The sequence below is a fragment of the Grampus griseus genome, assembly GCF_964374135.1.
Source record: "Grampus griseus genome assembly, chromosome: 5".
NCBI lineage: Eukaryota > Metazoa > Chordata > Mammalia > Artiodactyla > Delphinidae > Grampus > Grampus griseus.
The window spans coordinates 43620794-43644726 of NC_138998.1; the positions used below are offsets into that span (position 1 = coordinate 43620794).

Below are 23933 nucleotides of genomic sequence, written 5' to 3' on the forward strand. Positions count from 1 at the left end.
AAGATTTTTAGGAATTTCATGTAATATCTGAAACATTTATATTAACATATTTCCATACAAATAAACCAAGGAAAGTTTAGTTCTTTTTTTAATTTAATTTTATTTATTTTTTTATACAGCAGGTTCTTATTAGTCGTCAATTTTATACACATCAGTGTATACATGTCAATACCAAGCGCTCAATTCAGCACACCACCATCCCCACACTCCTGCAGCTTTTCCCCCTTGGCATCCATACGTTTGTTCTCTACATCTGTGTCTCAACTTCTGCCCTGCAAACCAGTTCATCTGCACCATTTTTCTAGGTTCCACATACATGCGTTAATATACAATATTTGTTTTTCTCTTTCTGACTTACTTCACTCTGTCTGACAGTCTGTAGATCCAACCACGTCTCAACAAATGACTCAATTTCATTCCTTTTTATGGCTGAGTAATATTCCATTGTATATAGGTACCACATCTTCTTTATCCATTCATCTGTTGATGAGCATTGAGGTTGCTTCCATGACCTGGCTATTGTAAATAGTGCTGCAATGAACATTGGGGTGCATGTGTCTTTTTGAATTATGGTTTTCTCTGGGTATATGCCCAGTAGTGGGATTGCTGAATCATATGGTAATTCTATTTTTAGTTTTTTAAGGAACCTCCATACTGTTCTCCATAGTGGCTGTATCAATTTACATTCCCACCAAGAGTGCAAGAGGGTTCCATTTTCTCCACACCCTCTCCAGCATTTGTTGTTTGTGGATTTTCTGATGATGCCCATTCTAACTGGTGTGAGGTGATACCTCATTGTAGTTTTGATTTGCATTTCTCTAATAATTAGTGATGTTGAGCAGGTTTTCATGTGCTTCTTGGCCATCTGTATGTATTCTTTGGAGAAAAGTCCATTTAGGTCTTCTGCCCATTTTTGGATTGGGTTGTTTGTTTTTTTAATATTGAGCTGCATGAGCTGTTTATATATTTTGGAGATTAATCTTCTGTCTGTTGATTCATTTGCAAATATTTTCTCCCATTCTGAGGGTTGTCTTTTCATCTTGTTTATGGTTTCCTTTGCTGTGCAAAACTTTTAAGTTTAGTTTCCTTAGGTCCAATTTGTATATTTTTGTTTTTATTTCCATTACTCTAGGAGGTGGGTCAAAAAAGATCTTGCTGTGATTTATGTCAAAGAGTGTTCTTCCTATGTTTTCCTCTAAGAGTTTTATAGTGTCTGGTCTTACATTTAGGTCTCAAATCCATTTTGAGTTTATTTTTGTGTATGGTGTCAGGGACTGTTCTAATTTCATTCTTTTACTGTAGCTGTCTTTTATGTAGCTGTCCAGTTTTCCCAGCACCACTTATTGATATTGAAAAGACTATCTTTTCTCCATTGTATATCTTTGCCTCCTTGTCATAGATTAGTTGACCATAGGTGTGTGGGTTTATCTCTGGGCTTCCTATCTTGTTCCATTGATCTATGTTTCTGTTTTTGTGCCAGTATCATATTGTCTTGATTACTGTAGTTTTGCAGTGTAGTCTGAATTCACGGAGTCTGATTCCTCCAGCTCCGTTTTTTCCCTCAAGACCGCTCTGGCTATTCGGGGTCTTTTGTGTCTCCATACATATTTTAAGATTTTTTGTTCTAGTTCTGTAAAACATGCCATTGGTAATTTGATAGGGATTGCATTGAATCTGTAGATTGTTTTGGGTAGTATAGTTATTTTCAAAATATTGATTCTTCCAATCCAAGAACATGGTATATCTCTCCATCTGTTGGTATCATCTTTAATTTCTTTCATCAGTGTCTTATAGTTTTCTGCATACAGGTCTTTTGTCTCCCTAGGTAGCTTTATTCCTAGGTATTATTTTCCTTTTGTTGCAATGGTAAATGGGAGTGTTTCCTTAATTTCTCTTTCAGATTTTGCATGAATAGTGTAGAGGAATGCAAGAAATTTCTGTGTAATAATTTTGTATCCTGCAACTTTACCAAATTCATTGATAAGCTCTAGTAGTTTTATGGTGGCAATTTTAGGATTCTTTATGTATAATATCATGTCATCTGCAAACAGTGACAGTTTTACTTCTTTTCCAATTTTTATTCCTTTTATTTCTTTTTCTTCTCTGTTGCCATGGTAGGACTTCCAAAACCATGTTGAATAATAGTGGTGAGAGTGGGCAACCTTGTCTTGTTCCTGATCTTAGAGGAAATGCTTTCAGTTTTTCACCATTGAGAATAATATTTGCTGTGGGTTTGTCATATATTGCCTTTATTGTGTTGAGGTAGGTTCCCTCTATGATCACTTTCTGGAGAGTTTTTATCATAACTTGGTGTTGAGTTCTGTCAAAAGCTTCTTCTGCATCTATTGAGATGATCATATGGTTTTTATTCTTCAATTTGTTAATGTGGTGTATCACATTGATTGATTTGCGTATATTGAAGAATCCTTGCATCCCTAGGATAAATCCCACTTGATCATGGTGTATGATCCTTTTAATGTGTTGTTGGATTCAGTTTGCTAGTATTCTGTTGAGGATTTTTGTATCTATATTCATCAGTGATATTGGTCTGTAATTTTCTTTTTCTAGTATCTTTGTCTGGTTTTGGTATCAGGGTGATGGTAACCACATAGAATGAGTTTGGGAGAGTTCCTTCCTCCATAATTTTTTGGAAGAGTTTAGAAAGATGGGTGTTAGCTCTTCTCTAAATGTTTGATAGAATTCACCTGTGAAGCCATCTAGTCCTGGACTTTTGTTTGTTGGAAGATTTTTAATCACAGGTTCAATTTCATTACTTGTGATTGGTCTGTTGACATTTTTTATTTCTTCCTGGTTCAGTCTTAGAAGGTTATACCTTTCTAAGAACTTGTCCATTTCTTCCTGGTTGTCCATTTTGTTGGCATAGAGTTGCTTGTAGTGTTCTCTTAGTAAGCTTTGTATTTCTGCGGTGTCTGTTGTTACTTCACCTTTTTCATTTTATTGATTTGAGTCCCCTCCCTCTTTTTCTTGATGATTCTGGCTAATGGTTTATCAATTTTGTTTTTCTTCTCAAAGAACCAGCTTTTCATTTTATTGATCTTTGCTATTGTTTTCTTAGTTTCTCTTTCATTTATTTTTGTTCTGATCTTTATGATTTCTTTCCTTCTGCTAACTTTGGGTTTTGTTCGTTCTTTTTTCTCTAGTTCCTTTTGTGTAAGGTTAGATTGTTTATTTGAGATTTTTCTTGTTTCTTGAGGTAGGCTTGTATAGCTATAAACTTCCCTCTTTGAACTGCTTTTGCTGCATCTCATGGGTTTTGGATCATCGTGTTTTCATTGTCATTTGTCTCTAGGTATTTTTTGATTTCCTCTTTGATTTCTCCAGTAATCTCTTGCTTATTTAGTAACGTATTGTTTAGCCTCCATGTGTTTGTGTTTTTTACATTTTTTTCCCTGTAATTGATTTCAGGGAAATCAGCGTTGTGGTCAGAAAAGATCCTTAGTTTGATTTCAATTTTCTTAAATTTACTTAGGCTTGATTTGTGACCCAAGATGTGATCTATCCTGGAGAATGTTCCATGTGCCCTTGAGGAGAAAGTGTAATCTGCTGCTTTGTGATGGAATGTCCTATAAATATCAATTAAATCTATCTGGTCTATTGTGTCATTTAAAGCTTCTGTTTCCTTGTTTATTTTCGTTTTGGATGATCTGTCCATTCGTGTAAGTGAGGTGTTAAAGTCCCCCACTATTATTGTGTTACTGTCGATTTCTTGTTTTATAGCTGTTAGCAGTTGCCTTATTTATTGAGGTGCTCCTATGTTGGGTGCATATATATTTATAATTGTTGTATCTTCTTGGATTGATCCCTTGATCATTATGTAGTGTCCTTCCTTGTCTCTTGTAACATTCTTTATTTTAAAGTCTATTTTATCTGATATGAGTTTTTGATATGTCTTATAAAGTTGTCTCCAAAAGAATATTTGTTCTGGTTAAAAATTATGCCTTTTGGAGCTAGGCTGTTTCCTGACACTGCTCCTTATTAATTCTCTGACATGAGGAAAGTTACCTTACCTCTCTCAAATTCACTTTTTTCCACATGTAAAGTAATAATTTTAATCGTAGCTATCTTATGATTTCATTGTGAAGATGTACACTATAAATCTTATTACCCAGCATTTAAGTACTCAGTTTATACATACAATTATTTTACATCAAATGATCAGAATTTTACAATAATCCAAATAATTTATCATATTTTTTACCATTAGTTTTGTTTATGTCACTGAAAATTATCTTTCTACAAAAACTGTTTTAGAGATAATTGAAATATTTCCTCTAAAATTTCTCTATGCAGCTAAATATCAAATCCAGATTTGAAAGGAAATAAAATCACACACACACACACACAAACTCACACACACACACACACTCAGAAACACTTTGATGTTGCACAACAGAAAATCTGAGCAACACAAACTTAATGAATATCATGCTTTACCTCTCCAATAATTGCTGTAGTCCCATCTGACTCATTTACCCACACATTTTGTGCAGTTCCCCTTTCATAGGTTTCATATGCTGCTCCATTGGCACGTTTCTCTATGGAAATTGCAGGGTCCTAATAATTGAGAAAAGAAACTATAGAAAACCAATTAATTTACAAAAGTGTAAATAGTAAAAATTAATATATATAATCAGTTATTACCAAGATGATGACATATTTCTGCCCATGGTCATGCAAATCTTGAACAAATTCAGGGAGGCCATTAAATGCAACTTGATCATAAGTAAAGTCTTTCTTGTCTTCCATATAGTCAATATCAGTGATCTGTGTATCCTGAAAATTAGCAGAGTATATTTCAATAAACAGTACTGAAAGAAGCCTCTAATCACCTCAACCTTTAAGTCCAAAGAATTTATATTATAAATATAATGATTAAAAAGTAAATGAACTTAGGGCTTCCCTGGTGGAGCAGTGGTTGAGAGTCCGCCTGCCGATGCAGGGGACACGGGTTCATGCCCCGGTCTGGGAAGACCCCACATGCCGTGGAGCAGCTAGGCCCGTGAGCCATGGCCACTGAGCCTGCACGTCCGGAGCCTGTGCTCCACAACGGGAGAGGCCACAACAGTGAGAGGCCCGCGTACCGCAAAAAAAAAAAAAAAAAAATGTAAATGAACTTAGATATCTTTTATTTCACTAAAGACACAATGATATTGCTTATAAAACTAGTTTTTCTAATTCTAAAGTACAAAAGCATTAAATGATTATTCACATTTGTTTCAGTTATGATCACTGGGTATGTATTAGGTCAATATATATACATTTATATATATATGTATATGTACATATATGGGTTCTTTGTATAAAAAACAAAACTGCAAAAAAAAACTGCACATTACATAAAATACATTAAAATTTTATTACATTAAAAAGTATATAAGCTCTAAAAATAAAGTATATTTAAAAAACTGACTATAATTTTGTTCACACTTCAACATGTGTTCTAGTGTAGTATAACTCATAATCAGTTCTCAACATTCAGGTAGGCCTATACATTGCATATGGACATAATGTGTACTTTATCATTAAAAAAGCAGCTTAATAATTTATATTTATATCTACATCTATATGGTATATATGATAATCCTGACAATTTCCTACACTTATTATTATATGACAACATTTAACTTGAAATATATTCCCACAAACCCTTCATCCTACTTACAAATGGTATGCCAGCTTCCCGATTTCTTCGTACCACTTCTTTCACTACATCAAGTGACTTATAATTCCAGCGACTAAGTTGGAATCCAAGACTCCAATATGCTGGCATTGTTGGTCGTCCAATGAGCTTGAAGTAAATGGATATTTAATTAGTCTCAATAACAAATATTAGAAACAAATATTAATATGCTTCTTATTGTTACATCTCTAATATTGATTTGAGTTTAACTATATATTTTAAACAAAGATTTTGTGTCTGCATTCTAAATGTGTCCTGGATATTCTCTTAGAATTTTGTTATGAAACACTTAGCAAGTTTATGTTCTGTCACTCATCTTTTGTTAATTTTGTGTTAAAAAATCAGAAAGGTAGCACTTAAAAAAGTAGCATCTACAAAAGTATATTTTGCCCTGCGTGGAAAGTTAAAAAAGAATAAAATAATAGCATTAAAGAGATTTGAGAAAAAGAAAATTGTCCCACCACACTCCCACTTCTTGTACCAACAAAATGAATGAATGAATGAATGATCATCACATAAGAAAAAAATGATGTTTAAAAGTATACAATTTCTATTCCCTTGCATTTTGGCACTTATTTCTCTCTGAGTTTGCAAAAATATTAATAAAATATATTTCTACAAGGATCCCAGGCAGTTATTTCATAAGGTACTTATATTCCCATGTAGGACATTGGTTTCTTCCCTCCACCAAGGACCAAATGGGCCCTTCTCCTCCCACTCTCTGGTGGCCCAAGCAGGTTCACTGCAAACTCACAACAGAGCACCAGTGTCTCATCACAACAGAGCACAGGATTTTGCACATGGAAAGATGAGTGCAACTGATATTAAGTTTTTTCACCAAAAACTAAATATTAGGTTACATTAAGACAAATATCTTATTTGGCATGATGGGTTTTCTTTGGTTTAGGTATTTATATATATATGTTTATATATATGTATCTTTATGTAATATACATTTTTTTGGATCCATGATTTCTTCATCATATATGTCTAAAAAGTGCTACGGGCAAGATGGGAATAAAGACGCAGACCTACTAGGGAATGAACTTGAGGCTATGGGGAGGGGGAAGGGTAAGCTGGGACAAAGTGAGAGAGTGGCATGGACATATATACACTACCAAATGTAAAATAGATAGCTAGGGGGAAGCAACTGCATAGCACAGGGAGATCAGTTTGGTGCTTTGTGACCACCTAGAGAGGTGGGATAGTGAGGGTGGGAGGGAGGGAGACGCAAGAGGGAAGAGATATGGGGATATATGTGTATGTATAACTGATTCACTTTGTTATAAAGCAGAAACTAACACACTATTGTAAAGCAATTATACTCCAATAAAGATGTTAAAAAAAAAGTGCTATGTAAAAATAAAAAAAAATACTCAGGTTATTGTATTCTATTCAATTTAAGCATTAAATTAATTTTTAATAACTTGGTATCAAATAAAAATACCCCAAAACTCAGTATGTTTAAACTCTATTCATAAACACCTTATGTTCCATTGAACTTCTTTAAAGATTTGGACATGTGATTGAAATTTCTGTGTGTGTGTATGTATTATATGTATCACATAATTTATTTTCATAGAAGTGTATAAAACATATTTTATTATATATTATATTAATTTATGTACTATTCATCTTATACCTTATATGTATATATTATCTTTAAAATTTATGAAACGATCTAGTCATTCAAATGCATTATGTTTTAAATTTTGACATACTGGGACCACTAATGTATTAATTTATACAGAGAGGATAATTTGTTTTTCTTCAAAAAGAAGTAGTCTCTTTTGCTTCTCTCTACATAATTTGAGCCCCATTGAAATGCAGCAGTGATTAATAGTGCTATATTCTATACAAGTCATTTATCTTATTCATTAAATTCAAGCTTCTACAAGTCTGCCCATAAAATGATGTATGCAAGTGGACTGCTATATCACATGAATGCTGCATTCTCATGTCAAACATGACTCAAACTCAACTACTGCTGACCACAGACTTTACCCAGCATGTAATAGACAACTATCCCAACTAATACTTCACAAATAAAATATCAAATTCTTACAAAAATGTGCTGTCCCCTCTTTTGATGGTGTGATAACTGTATATAATAACCATGATTTCATATTATAGAGACTGTAAATCTTGTTGCCTTTCTGAAATTCACATTTATGAACAGCAATTTGGGAATTGCTAGACATTGTAAATTATTCAATTGTGTAAAACTCTACCTACACTTATTTCAGGTTTTTAGATTCTAACTAAAGTTTTTGATAGTAATTGCTTCTCTTTTGAGATCATTTTGAAAATGGGACTTATATGTCAAGAGATTTATCAATAAAACAAGATGTTATAAATAGGCACTATTCTTAAATCTTGTATCTATAAAAATGATTTTTCATAACACCAGAAATTATATACACTAACAGTCACAGGAGAACAATTTACATGGGAGAAACATCTAGAATTAGGCTCAAAATAAGCCTTGGATTCCTCAACTTTCTAAGGTCCATCTTGGGCTCAGGTACACTAAGATGCTATTTAACAGGTAAATGAGAGTTGTTTAGACATAACCTCAAGAAGTTAAGACTTCAGACTATGTTTCAATATCTGTCCTTCTAAGCCTGAGTGTCAGAGCCAATTTTCCTGGAATTTACCTATGGTACATTGACAGCAAGTTTCACTAGCCTTCCTCATAACTCACTTGCCTCTAAGATTCTTATCAAAGGGATGTATGACCTATATGTCCATTACGTATCCTCAGACTTGAAGATAAGATACTTCCTTTTGTTTTATCCCACCAAAGAAGGTCATGAATAAGTAAAGATTTAATATGCAACATCTCAAAGGAATCCAACTACTGAACTCACCTACCTAGAAGCAAGAAACAACTTGATATCTGAAATGTAGGCATCTAAATATACCTAGGTGTCTCACTGTATAAGAAAAACAAAAATAAAAACCACTTTCTCATATCTGAAAAATGGTACGGTTTAAAAATATATTTAGCTAAGAGGCCTCAAATATCTTAGCTAAAATCATTTTAATATGTAGACATGTTTGAAAGTATGGTAGAAAAAAATTTATAAAATAAACCTGAAACACACCTCTTGGTACTGTTGAACTACTTGTTCTGGAGTATCTCCTAGAAAAATGTAAAAGTCCAGAATGCCACCTGTAACTCTGTAAGTTACTATTGGAGTAGGCTGGATGAAAATCTCTACAAAACAAAAATTGGAGAAGCATATGTAAATAGTAAACATGTACATGTGATAAAATAATTGCAATGTCTATTTAAAGTACTTTGTATTAATCACATAGTTTTACAGTTTTTTTAAATGATTAAGATAAGGTATTGAAGATAAGAATATAGGAGAAAAGTGGAATGCCACCATACATGAGGTTTAAGATAGGATATTCCAGAGCTGCCTTTTACAGATGTTGGCAAAAGCTCCTCTAGAAACTGCTTAGCAGGGGATAGAGGATCCATCTTTTTACAACAAAAAGATTTCTTTTCAAAATTGCATTTCAATTAGTTATTTTAATTGAAGATTCTGTGAAAGATCATATTATCACATGTTGATTTCTAAGAAAAAAACTACATAGGTTTTTAATTTGTCTATATGCAAGACATAGTAATTGTCTGTATAACCATATGGTATACAGCTCTTGCTTGAATTTTTGTAGTTTTTACTATCACTGATTCACCTATCCAATTGAGGTATTGCATTATTCACAACATTAAAAAACAAAAGGTTCTACACTACTTGAATTATGATAAACTTAAAAAAAATCATTCTTCCTTCTTTTTATCCCCATATAGACCTGTCTCTTTTTTATCTGGAGTGACATATTAACTTATCTTAACAAATGAGGCTATGTGAATGGGAATATTCATTTGTATGGGTGTGTTCAGTGTTCCTCTGCAGGGAAAATGAAGTGCCCGAATATCACAATACAGCATACTTTCCCCCAGATAGAAGCACAGATATGCAAAAATCCATGTCTCACTAACCACAAAACATGCTTATAATAATTTCACCTTCTAAATCAGTAACAACAAAGTTTACTCTGGTATACAATACCTATGATTGGAATAAAGAAAGCAGTTAAAACATTTCAAGTCTCATTTAAATATATTATCAGATAAATTACTCTTACCCATTGCATTGCTGTTCATTAAGAAAACACCAAATGACTTTCCAGAAGTATCTTCAATGCACATGAAGAATGTTTGATGGCCATATAAATTATTATTATTCTATAAGGCATAAATTTATTTAAAATAAAAAGATTATACACTGACAATGGACTTTATGGATTCCAATTTATTCTTGTAATTTACTCTTCATATTTAACTTACTCCCATACTCCTATAACAATTTTCTCTATATAAGTACCATATGAAATATTGTAGCACAAAAAACATTGAACCTATTTTAATTATTAATACATTAAGATATAAATATATAACTATATATTATACTATTAATAGTTTACTTCCCTTTATGTTTTACTATGATTAAATGAGTTTTAATAAGATATTAATCAACTATACTTCAATTAAAAAAAAAGCTGTCTGTGATAGGGTAATAGCATGCTTATCCATTATGTCTCATGTGTGCCCAAGGTATTGCAGGGAATTCCAAAATGATGTCCACCCTCATAGAACTTTTGCAGTACAGTGGTTGAGAGCTGTTGAGTAGATGAAGTGGTGGAGGAAAATTGGAAATGAACTTAAAAAGTGAAAGAAGAAAGGCTTCTTGACTGATTGGGTATGGAAGTTCAAAGGAAAGATGTATGAAAATAGCTATGAGGTATTTATTAGCCTGGTGTTTATTATAGACAGTGATGCTGTAAACAAAGATTGGCAAAATTTATTAATATTTTTGTACAAAATGAGGGTCTTTAAAACAATAACTCACATTCATTTTGAGGAATGAAAGAGCATCAGCATTTTAAAAATCATTAACATTTGACTCAAAGCAATCATGAATGAATAAAAAAAGAGTTTTTTTAATGGCATGGTCTTTGTCCCAAAGAGTCACATATTCTAGAAGTACAGACAAATGTATATACAAATAATACACTGTGATGGTTATCATATTAAAATACGAATAAAGGGTTAGAAAGTAAAGATTAATTCTGCATGGAGGAGTTTGGGAAAAGTTATTATGAGGTGAAACCAACCGAACTATCAATGAATTGTATAAATGATAAAGAACTTCAAGGTTTAGCACGTACAAAGAGAACCAACCTCTTGTGAAAATATGTGAACTTAAGAAAGATGATCATATGTTATGGTAAAGGAAAAAGTGGGTATAGATGCAGGACATGATGTTCAATAGATAGGCAGACACTATATCATACGAAGCCATGTAGAACAAGGTGTTTGGAATTATTCTTGTGCAATAACTAACCCTGGATAGGTTTAAGTACAAGAGTGGAATGATAAAATATAAAAGTGAAAATCAAAAGAAAACATTCATAAATTGGAAATATCTTTTTAAATATTCATGAAATCAGTTGGTCACTTATTTATTTTAGGACTTTGATATCAATCCTCACCCCTAAAGTAAACAAGCTTCTGGAATGTGTATCACTGACATCAAATAAATGATGGTTTCAAATAGGCTAAAATTATCCTCAAATATACCTATTTTATCTATAACAAGAAAGAGAGTGGCTTACATCACCAGGAAGTTGATCCCGAGTAAAAATTGGCCATGTTTTCCAATATAAATCATGACGAAATCTCTTATGAATATGTTCCCCAATACCATAAATATATTCACTGGAAAGTCTGGCTGAGATCTGTAAATACTGGTCAGAGTATACCAGTGGACCAATGCTGGTGTCAAACCTGTAGTATGAAATAAATAAATAAATGAGTTAGAAACATATAAAATGTTCTACTAAATACAAGTCTATATTATCATCCAGAATATTTCATTTTAAATATGTCAGTCTTTAGCTGTGATCAATTCTTAGTAACACATGAATTTTATACCATAACCAGAACTTGTTAATTCCATCAACACAATTTGTTTCATCATCATCAATATGATTCTTCACATGCATTCTCTCCTTTTATCTTCACCAAAATCCTAAAGCATAACTACCATTATAAATTTCATTTCACAAACGACACAAATTGGACAAATTTATTCATGTTTTCAAGGTTAGGCAGCAGAGCCAAATTTCAGACATAGTTCTGCTTTGCTACAGAGACAGAGTTTTAAAATACAGTACTATACTGGTTTCTGCACCTCTAATATACATATTAAAATTAAGTTCAAAATTATTTTTCCAAAAATAGAAAGGTTACATGTTTTATGCATATCAAATATATACTATGAGAAATGTTAAACAGCATTTCTTTTCTGATTTAACATAAACTCAATCACAAGTTACTAAAATATATTTACAGAAAATAATTGCTGAGATTCAGTCTTGACAATTGTTTAGTTAACCTTTCTTGGAGATTCAAGAGCTATAATCTTGAAAGTTATTAAATTCTTTGCAACAAGTATCCCTCAAAATACATTTATAATGAAGGCATTCAGGTAATATTTAAATTAATATATGTATAGTAATTTAAATTTATTATATGTTAATATATACTCAATTTAATTTCATACATATATATGAAAAATCCTCTAATTGTACTATGGAAATTCATCACTCTCTGCTTAGTAACTATTTGACGCTACAAATTGACAACAGAATATGATAAATACTGGGGAAAAGACACAACAGGAGTTTTAAGTATGCAAAAATATAAACAAGGCTTAGATTGTATCAGTGATGCTCTTCACCTTCAACTTTGGTTGGCCCCATTTCTATACTTTCATTCATGTTCTTGTTCCTTTCTTCCATGAGAAATTAAAATCCCTTTAACATTATAATCTTTAAAACATGTACACCCACCCTCTTTTGGAAGGAAATTTAATCTTTCTGAAAATGCCCTAAAATTAAGACTTTCATAATTCTATGATAATATAATAAAAGTGATCAATTATTTAATCTTTTATTAATATAAAATAATTACTTACAAAAGTCTATCATTGCTTTTTCTATAAACTTTAATGCTAAATGGATTGTCTATAACCTTCACATCATACAATGTATCAGAAGCTGCAGTTCCACTAAATTCTTTTACAAACTGATGAGGAACTTCATATCTTCTATTATTTGGATCAGTAATCTGCAAAGATTTCGAAAAATTAGCATTATTTGATTCAAAACTGTTATTTAATTTTTCAATTCTGAACTAAGTATTAAATGCGAGTTCTAAACACGAAATAATAAATTTAATAATTTTATAGATGAGCTATTAATCTAGTCATAAACTTAACTTTAATATTGCTGAATGGATATGTACAGAATAAATTGTAAAAGAATTAATAGAATTACTTGGTCATAATGGTACTAAATCAAATAAAAATTTTTATTGACCAATATAAAAAAATGATAGTATTACTACATATTGATTCTTGAATACTGGGATTTTGTAATTTAGTTATCCTTGTTACATTTCAGTGATCACCTGCTTAAAACTCCTGCAAGAATTTTGAATTTTGTTTAAAATAAAATCTTAATTTTTGTGAAATTGTGGCTAAAAGGTAATGTACAAAGGATATAGTGTTTTCACTGCCAAATCCAAAAGACGATACTAATAAACTACTTGGTAAAATAATAGCAGAAATTAATTTCTTTACAATCATGACTACAGCACTCCCTCTTGTGAGAACACTGGAATCACAACTAATTAATGAATAGTCATCAGCAGGAAGACATTGGAACTCACCAAAAAAATACCTGACATCCAAAGACAAAGGAGAAGCCTCAGTGAGATGGAAAGAGGGGTACAATTACAATAAAAATCATATCCCATAAGCACTGGGTGGGTGACTCACAAACTGGAGAACAATTATACCACAGAAGTCTACCCACTAGAGTGAAGGTTCTGAGCCCCACATCAGGCTCCTGAGCCTAGGGGTCTGGCAATGTGATGAGGAATTCCCAGAGAATCAGACTTTGAAGGCTAGTGGGATTTGATTGCAGAACTTCAACAGGACTGAGGGAAACAGAGACTCTACTCTTGGAGGGCACAAACAAAGTAGTGTGCATATAAGGACCCAGGAGAAAGGAGCAGTGACTCCTTTCAGCAGAGACTGAACCAGACCTACCTGCTGGTTTGGAGGGTCTCCTGCAGAGGCGGGGGGTGGCTGTAGCTCACCATGGGGACAAGGACACTGGCAGCAGAAGTTCTGGGAAGCACTCCTTGGCATGAGCCCTCCCAGAGTCTGCCATTAGCCCCACCAAAGAGCCTGTAGCCTCCAGTGCTCAGTCACCTCAGGCCAAACAACCAACAGGGAGGTAACTCAGCCCCACCTACCAGCAGACAAGTGGATTAAAGTTTTACTGAACTCTGCTGACCAGAGTAAAACCTAGCTCTACCCACCACCAGTCCCTCCCATCAGGAAGCTTGCACAAGCCTCTTAGATGACCTTATCCACCAGAAGGCAGACAGAAGAAACAAAAAGAACTACAATCCTGCCACCTGTGGAAGGAAAACCACATTCACAGAAAGAGAAACAAAATGAAAAGGCAGAGTACTATGTACCAGATGAAGGAACAAGATAAAAACCAGAAAAACGCTAAATAAAGTGGAGATAAGCAACCTTCCAGAAAAAGAATTCAGAATAGTGATAGGGAAGATGATCCAGGACCTTGGAAAAAGAATGGAGGCAAAGATTGAGAAGGTGCAAGAAATGTTTAACAAAGACCTAGAGGAATTAAAGAACAAACAGACATAGATGAACAATACAATAACTGAAATGAAAAATACACTAGAAGGAATCAATAGCAGAATAACTGAGGCAGAAGAACGGATAAGTTACCTGGAAGGCAGAATGGTAGGCTTCACTGCCATGGAACAGAATAGAGATAAAAGAATGAAAAGAAATGAAGAGAGCCTAAGAGACATCTGAGACAATATAAAATGCACCAACACTTGCAATATAGGGGTCCCAGAAGGAGAAGAGAGAAAGGACCCGAGAAAATATTTGAAGAGATTATTGTCAAAAACTTCCCTAACGTGGGAAAGGAAATGGCCACCCAAGTCCAGGAAGTGCAGAGTGTCCCAGGCAGGATAAACCCAAGGAGAAACCAGCCGAGACACATGGCAATCAAATTGACAAAAATTAAAGGAAAAGAAAAACTATTAAAAGCAACAAGGGAAAAATGACAAGATACAAGGGAAATTCCATAAGGTTAACAGCTAATTTCTTAGCAGAAACTCTACAAGCCAGAAGGGAGTGGCATGATATATTTTAATGATGAAAAGAAAGAAAAACTATTTTCTTTCTAAAGGAAAGAACCTGCAACCAAGATTACTCTACCCGGCAAGGATCTCATTCAGATTCGATGGAGATATCAAAGCTTTACAGACAAGCAAAAGCTAAGAGAATTCGGCACCACCAAACCAGCTCTACAACAAATGTTAAAGGAACTTTTCTAACTGCGAAACACAAGAGAAGAAAAGGACCTACAAAACAAACCCAAAACCATTAAGAAAATGGTAACAGGGACATACATATTGATAATTACCTTAAAAGATATGGATTAAATGCTCTAACCAAAAGACACAGATTCACTGAAAGGATACAAAAAGAAGACAAAGAAGATATGCTGTCTACAAGAGACCCACTTCAGACCTAGGGACACATACAGACTGAAAGTGAGGGGTTGGAAAAATATTCCATGCAAACGGAAATCAAAAGGAGTAGAAATATTATATCAGATAAAATAGACTTTAAAATAGAGAATGTTAGACGAGACAAGGAAGGACACTACATAATGATCAAGGGTTCAATCCAAGAAGAAGACGTAACTATTATAAATACATATGCACCCAACATAGCAGCACCTCAATAAATAACAGCTATAAAAGAGGGAATTGGCAGTAACACAAAAATAGTGGGGGACTTTAACACCTCACTTACACCAATGGACAGATCATCCAGACAGAAAATTAATAAGGAAACACAAGCTTTAAATGACACAATAGACCAGATAGATTTAATTGATATTTATAGGACATTCCATCCAAAATCAGAAGATTGCACTTTCTTCTCAAGTGCACATGGAACATTCTCCAGGATAGATCACATCTTGGGTCACAAATCAAGCCTCAGTAAATTTAAGAAAATTGAAATTATATCAAGCATGTTTTCTGACAACAACGCTATGGGATTAGAAATCAATTACAGGGACTAAAACGTAAAAAACACAAACACATGGAGGCTAAACAATATGTGGCTAAATAACCAAGAGATCACTGGAGAAACCAAAGAGGAAATCAAAATATATCTAGAGACAAATGACAATGAAAAAACGATGATCCAAAACCCATGGGATGCAGCAAAAGCAGTTCTAAGAGGGAAGTATATAGCAATACAATCCTACCTCAAAAAACAAGAAAAATCTCAAACAGTCTAACCTAAATCTAAAGGGACTAGAGAAGGAAGACCAAACAATACCCAAAGTTAGTAGAAGGAAAGAAATCATAAATATCAGAGCAGAAATAAATGAAATAGAAACAAAGAAAACAATAGCAAAAATCAATACAACTAAAAGCTGGTTCTTTGAGATGATAAACAAAATTGATAAACCTTTAGCCAGACTCATCAAGAAAAAGAGGGAGAGGACCCAAATCAATAAAATTAGAAATGAAAAGGAAAAGTTACAATGGACACCGCAGAAATACAAACATCATAAGAGACGACTACAAGCAAATTTATGCCAATAAAATGGACAACCTGGAAGAAAAGGACAAATTCTTAGACAGCTATAAGCTTCCAAGACTGAACCAGGAAGAAATAGAAAATATGAGCAGACCAATCACAAGCACTGAAATTTGAACTGTGATTAAAATCTTCCAACAAACAAAAGTCCAGGACCAGATGGTTAAAGTGAATTCTATCAAACATTTAGAGAAGAGCTAACACCCATCGTTCTCAAGCTCTTCCAAAAAATTGCAGAGGAAGGAACACTCCCGAACTCATTCTACGAGGCCACCATCACCCTGATACCAAAACCAGACAAAGATACTACACAGAAAGAAAATGACACGCCAATATCACTGATGAATATAAATGCAAAAATACTCAGCAAAATACTAGCAAACAGAATACAACAACTCCTTAAAAGTGTCATACACCACATCAAGTGGGATTTTTCCCAAGGATGAAAGGATTCTTCAATATACACAAATCAATCAATGTGATACACCATATTAACAAACTGAAGAATAAAAAACATATGATCATCCCAGTAGATGCAGAGAAAGCTTTCGACAAAATTCAACACCCATTTATGATAAAAACCCTCCAGAAAGTGGGCATAGAGGGAATCTAACTCAACATAATAAAGGCCATATATGACAAATCCACAGCAAACATCATTCTCAATGGTGAAAAACTGAAAGCATTTCCCCTAAGATCAGGAACAAGACAAGGATGTCCATTTTCACCACTATTATTCAACATAGTTTTGGAAGTCCTAGCCATGGCATTCAGAGAAGAAAAAGAAACAAAAGGAATAAAAATTGGAAAAGAAGTAAAACTGTCACTGTTTGCAGATGACATGATACTATACATAGATAATCCTAAAGATGCCACCAGAAAACTGCTAGAGCTGATCAATGAATTTTATAAAGTTGCAAGATACAAAATTAATTCACAGAAATCTCTTGCATTCCTCTACACTAATGATGCAAAATCTGAAAGAGAAATTAAGGAAACACTTCCATTTATCATTGCAACAAAATGAGTAAAATACCTAGGAATAAACCTACCTAAGGAAGTTAAAGACCTGAACTCAGAAAACTATTAGACACTGATGAAAGAAATCAAAGATGACACAAACAGATGGAGAGATATACCATGTTCTTGGATAGGAAGAATCAATATTGTGAAAATGACTATTCTACCTAAAGCAATCTACAGATTCAGTGCAATCCCTATCAAATTACCAAAAGCATTTTTTACAGATCTAGAAAAAGAAAATTTTAAAATTTGTATGGACACAAAAGACCCTAAATAGTCAAAGCAATCTTGAGGGGAAAAACAGACCTAGAGGAGTCAGACTCGCTGACTTCAGACTATACCACAAATCTATGGTAATCAAGACAATATGGTACTGGCACAAAAACAGATCAATGGAAAAGGATAGAAAGCCCAGAGATAAACCCACGCACCTATTGTCAACTAATCTACGACAACGGAGGCAAGGATATACAATGGCAAAAAGACAGTCTCTTCAATAAGTGGTGCTGAGAAGACTGGACAGCTACATGTAAAATAATGAAATTAGAACACTCCCTAACACCATCCACAAAAATAAACTCCTAATGGATTAAAGACGTAAATGTAACACCGGACACTATAAAACTCTTAGAGGAAAACATAGGAAGAACACTCTTTGACATAAATCATAGCAAGATCCTTTTCGATCCAACTCCTAGAGTAGTGGAAATAAAAACCAAAATAAACAAATGGGACCTCATGAAACTTAAAAGCTTTTGCACAGCAAAGGAAACTATAAACAAAATATAATGACAACCCTCAGAATGGGAGATAACTTTTGCAAATGAATCAACAAAAAAGGATTAATCTCCAAAACACATAGACAATTCATTCAGCTCAATAAAAATAAAAAACAATTTAATCAAAAAATGGGCAGAAGATCTAAACAGACTTTCTCCAAAGAAGACATGCAGACGGCCAAGAGGCACATGAAAAGCTGCTCAACATCACCAATTATTAGAGAAATGCAAATCAAAACAACAATGAGGTATCACCTCACACCGCTTAGAATGGGCATCATCAGAAAATCTATAAACAACAAATGCTGGAGAGGGTGTGGAGAAAAGGGAACCCTCTTGCACTCTTGGTGGGAATGTAAATTGATACAGCCACTATGGAGAACAGTATGGAGGTTCCTTAAAAAACTAAAAATAGAACTACCATATGACCCAGCAATCCCACTACTGGGCATATACCCAGAGAAAACCATAATTCAAAAAGACACATGCACCCCAATATTCATTGCAGCACTATTTACAATAGCCAGGTCATGGAAGTAACCTAAATGCCCATCGACAGACAAATGGATAAAGAAGATATGGTACATATATACAATGGGATATTACTCTCATAAAAAGGAATGAAATTGGGTCATTTGTAGAGATGTGGATGGACCTAGAGACTGTCATACAGAGTAAAATAAGTCAGAAAGAGAAAAAGAAATACTGTATATGAACGCATATATGTGTAATCTAGCAAAACGGTACAGATGAACCGGTGTGCAAGTCAGAAATAGAGACACAGATGTAGAGAACAAATGTATGGACACCAAGGGGGGAAAGTGGGGGTGGAGGGTTGTTGTGGTGGGATGAATTGGGAGATTTGGATTGACATATATGCCCTAATATGTATAAAATAGATAACTAATAAGAACCTGATGTATAAAAAAAATAAAATTCAAAAAGAAATCATGACTAGAAGTGATATCAGTAAAAAGAACTAGAGAGTGTGTCACATTGATATAGAACAATTAACATCTTTCTCAAATTAAATTTTAAACTAATGTTTTATCACAGTCTTTAGTTGAATAACAAAAATTACTAAAGTTTTTTGAGTGTTTATTCTCAGGACACTGTACCAGATATTTTACATTGACTATATTATTAAATTCTCCAAAAACTACTGCCAGAGAAAAACTTCTTATGTTATATTTGAGTAGACAGTCTCAGAGAAGTGGAGTAAAGAGTCTAAACTAGTTCTTTGCTTTGGAATAAATATTTATTAAGAGGGAAATGTCTTGTTGGGGTGGAAAGTCTATTCATAATGTGTTTTATTAATAACTTTTCTTTAGAAATCTCAAAGACCAAACCTTGAACCGGAAACGCTTGGGTGTCTGACTTTGAGTTGTGAGAAGAACAGTGTTAATGTCATTTCCAAATAGTGTTGGTGAAGGTATCCTGTTTAATTTGGCTTCAAGTCCTTAAAGAAAGAAAAAATGTTTGCATGAATTATGACTTTATTTACAAAGATTAATAAGTATTAAATGTTTTCACATTTTCTAATTTTCTTTCCTGTCACATATAATGACTTTGTTTTTTCATTTGGAAGATACAATCATGCAAAAAATGTCCTTAATATACCAAATTGAACATTTTTGTGTACATATTTCCCATTTGATTTTATTTAAGATATCTTTCCAAAGAAAATTTTTAAATGTACTTTTTTCATTCAACTTAAAATATGTTGGATCATCATGATAGAACACTTCTCACCAGTATTTGTTGATGTTGTTCCCTCAGCATTATAGCCATGGTTATCTACGAAGAAGCACCAAGGAATAACAGAATTATTCCATGGCCTCCAGCAGCAACCTCGAGCTGCGCAAAGTGTCTGATAAAACATTTATTAAAGGAATCATGGGGTTAGTATTGATATCATATGGGTCAATCTCTACTTTTTAAACATAAACTCATTCCAATAAATGTCTGAGTGAATGTTTAAAAAAATCTTATTTCTTCAAATATATAATGTGCTAAAATATCATTTATCCTTTTGTTCCTTTCACTTGGAAGAAATATAAATATTTGATGAATTGAATTAATTACACCCAATCAGAGACTGATGTTCTGAGTTGTGATTTATCAAATTTACATAGCAATACACATTATTGTAAGCTTATGTTATTTTAAAGGTTCCTGCCCTCTGGATAATTACAGTCTATTCTGTTGTCATGTAGTCAATGCAGAAGAACTAAAATATTTATTGTGTACCAATGATGTATCAAGTTGCAAGTGAGGCTATAAAGATGAAGATATGGCCCTAAACTTAAGTCTACATAAAATGTTTAAGGTAGTTATTTCCAGAAAATTAGTAGTTCAATATGATTTAAACTAGTTTGTGCCAGTTGTTGCAACATCCAATGAATAAAGTAAAATACTAAATTCTCAGTAATTTTATGATCTATGTGGAAAGTTTATATGAAGTGGAAGAAAAATTATATATGTTTATAGTAAAAGTTGAGTCACATGGTGCTGCTGTGTGTTAACATTGGTATAATCAAAAATCTATTTAATATTTAAATTTATTAGTGTGACATGTTTTCATAATTTGAATGCTTGTGAGCTTTTTCTTCTTGGCTATTTGTCTTGAAAAAAATGTTAAAAGCCTCCACTTTCACCAGCTGACGGTATACATGTTAACTTCTCTCCTATTTTTAACATCAAATTAAAATGGCATCAGGTACACATACACACACGCATTCACCCATACACATGCAAATATGTATATTGCAAATGAGAGCAAATAGGAGCTGAGCATTTTGGAGGGTCATTACCTAACAGAATCTAAAGTATGTGTGACTTTTGATATAGACATTGCAAAATGGGAATACACACACACACACACACACACACACACACACACACACACACACACACACACACACAAATTCACTCATTGACATTTTAATCCCATGCAAGTTATGAAGACCAAGGGAGAGTCAAGGTTATGTGAATCCATTCAGTTACACTTAATTTTCTCCATTTGAGCCCCTTCTCCCCAATTACCAAATAATAAAAATAAATAATTTTTAAAAATTAGAAGAATCAACGTTACTTTGTTTTCCACAGGTTATTCTTAATGTTATCATCACAAATACTTTAATAAAATGTAGATATCTTTCTCAAATGTTCTATATTGTCAAAGGTTATACATTTTTTTTAAGAAGTAGATTGGAGAGGATAGAATTTCATGAAGATTTATATTTTAACAATAGCTTGTTAAGCATGGGAAAATATTAACTTGTTAATTTGAATTGAAAGGAAGTACAGAAAAGCAAGCTCAGTAATTTCCATTATCTCTCATCTGTTCATACATAAATACAATAAAAAGAAATGCAGCCTAATTAATGGCTAGAGTTTTAAAAATATGGAATTGATCCAATATTAAATAATTATCTTAATATAATTATCTTACTATAATTATCATACTATATATCTATTCATAAAAATATTAAAGACTTTTGTTGCAGACCTGTGTTGGAAATTGTTCTGGAATGCAGTTTATTCTCTCATTGATGAGATCATTTAGCACACTTGGACATTTTCCTGAACCAGGATACACAGTGGTTGTGTGAATGGTAGCAGGGGTTGAAGTAGAACCACTGACTTCTGGGAAAGAAAAAGGTCAATAAAAGAAAACATCATTTTAAATTAATTTTTCAAGTAACAAATACATTGAAAGTATTCAAAAATGTATATATAATGAAAATTAACATAAACTTTGCATTTAAATAAACCCCACAAATTCAAGTCCTAGTCACCAAAAGGGAAAGATCCAAATGATATTTAAAACTGTCAAAGCCCTGTTGACTGTTCCTTCAGAGAATCAAAATACATTCACAGGAGGTCCTGAGGTAGATTCAAAAGGAAACAAAATGTATATTCCCACTGTGCTTAAAAATTGTGTTTTAGAGATGAAGAAAGAAGGTGGAGAAACATGGATAGAAATATTCAGAAAAAAAAAAGATAAACGTTTCAAGCCTGTTTCATTCCTGCTACCTGTTTTTCTCACACAACGTCTCTCTTCTTAATAAAAAATTAAGCCTATGACAAAGAGATTATCCCCCTAAATTTCTCCCCCGCCTCCCTGCAGGTGTCTGAAACCCAGAGCAAAACCCCACTAATGAGATTTCCTACTAGTTAGAAGAACCTCACTGGTAACTATAGATGATTATTCCACTGTTCATTAACATCCTGATCCTTTTGCCTCTTTGCTATTTCTTAAGGAACACAATATGGGGAAGGCTATTAATATCAAAGCACATAGATTCCTTAATTAAATGATGCTTCATTGAAAAACCTGCAATATAATGGATAGAAAAAGTTGGAGTAATTGTGTAACGTACCTGAGACCTTTCTTCATGCATTTCATCTCATATAGGTTACTTTTCAAAATCCACAATTATTATGTAGTAAACTTTATCTCAACCTCACTATAATAAGTATTTTCAATATTATTTACCTTCAACAGCAGGTGTCTTAGTTGCTAAAACAGCAATTAGGGCAATAGCTATTATTGTAACTATAGCAAAGAGGACAATCAGAGAGATTTCTAATCCAGTAAATTTCTTCCTTGCCATCTAAAGAAAGAAAAGGAATATATGTTTGAAATGTAGAATATACAACTACAATAAGTGACCATTATTAATATAAAATTATACATATTTGGTTTTTTTGTCTACTAAGCATAACACAAGCAGAGCCACAGACAGCTCTATCAGTTTATAATCTAAAATAATACACATTGGCAAAAGTGTAAACAAAACATGCAGTTTTAAGTAAAAAGAATGAATTAGTGATGCACATTATAGTAGTACACTAAAATGAAAATACAAAAGGAAAAAGGTCTCCAAGTAGGTGCATCTTGCTCTCTCATTTTAGAACATTTTTTCAAGTCAAAGAAAGCTTATGCTTGCCTTATGTTCCTTAATTCCACAACAATTGTATGAAGGAGATGCTGTTATTCATATTTTACTCATTAGGAACTTTAGGCTTAGAGAAAATATTATATTTTTCAAAATCAAGAAATCCAGTTCTTCGTACTATAACTATTGCGCTCCAATTCCAACAGTGCTTTCTTATAAGGATATTGTGGAAAAGAATATAAATATAAATATGTGGTAAAGAAAATAAATATAATTATATAAAAGAATACAATACAAAATGTTGTAAAATATATATACACCACACACACACACACACAGAGATATATATATACACACATACATATGGTATATATTTAGAAGTTGTTTCTTAAAAAAATAAAAAAATTAAACTACATGCTCTCCAAGTTCCACCCTTAAATAGCAAATAAAATATACCAAACTCTCATATCAAAAATATATATTCATTTCAGATAACATTATGCATCTGAGTTAGCATCCAGAGGTGCCTAAATGTAGGTAGGGAAGAGCTATTCTCTAGTAATTATCTTAAAACTTATTTGTTTAACTTAGTTTTGACCATACATCTCTTATCTCTCCTAGTCTTTAAGTTTCCATGGCTTTTCTGTATTTTATGTTTTTATATGTTTTAATTCAATGGCATATACCTAGATAGAAATTCAGAATTTTCACAGTA

At 33.0% G+C, this 23933-nt stretch overlaps 1 protein-coding gene across 1 annotated transcript in view; it reads right to left on the reverse strand.

The window, feature by feature from the left end:
• The window catches only part of SI (sucrase-isomaltase), a gene marked incomplete at its 5' end in the record, with an annotated part of 99725 nt that extends 76792 nt beyond the window's left edge, over nucleotides 1–22933 (reverse strand). Inside the window, 11 exons of the mRNA XM_082654363.1 lie at nucleotides 4456–4575; nucleotides 4663–4794; nucleotides 5684–5809; nucleotides 8809–8921; nucleotides 9863–9962; nucleotides 11393–11564; nucleotides 12757–12908; nucleotides 19664–19773; nucleotides 20067–20184; nucleotides 21826–21962; nucleotides 22816–22933. Coding sequence (XP_082510489.1) covers nucleotides 4456–4575; nucleotides 4663–4794; nucleotides 5684–5809; nucleotides 8809–8921; nucleotides 9863–9962; nucleotides 11393–11564; nucleotides 12757–12908; nucleotides 19664–19773; nucleotides 20067–20184; nucleotides 21826–21962; nucleotides 22816–22933 — 1398 coding nt within the window. The remainder of the gene's footprint in view (nucleotides 1–4455; nucleotides 4576–4662; nucleotides 4795–5683; nucleotides 5810–8808; nucleotides 8922–9862; nucleotides 9963–11392; nucleotides 11565–12756; nucleotides 12909–19663; nucleotides 19774–20066; nucleotides 20185–21825; nucleotides 21963–22815) is intronic.
• Between the last annotated feature and the right edge of the window lie 1000 nt (nucleotides 22934–23933).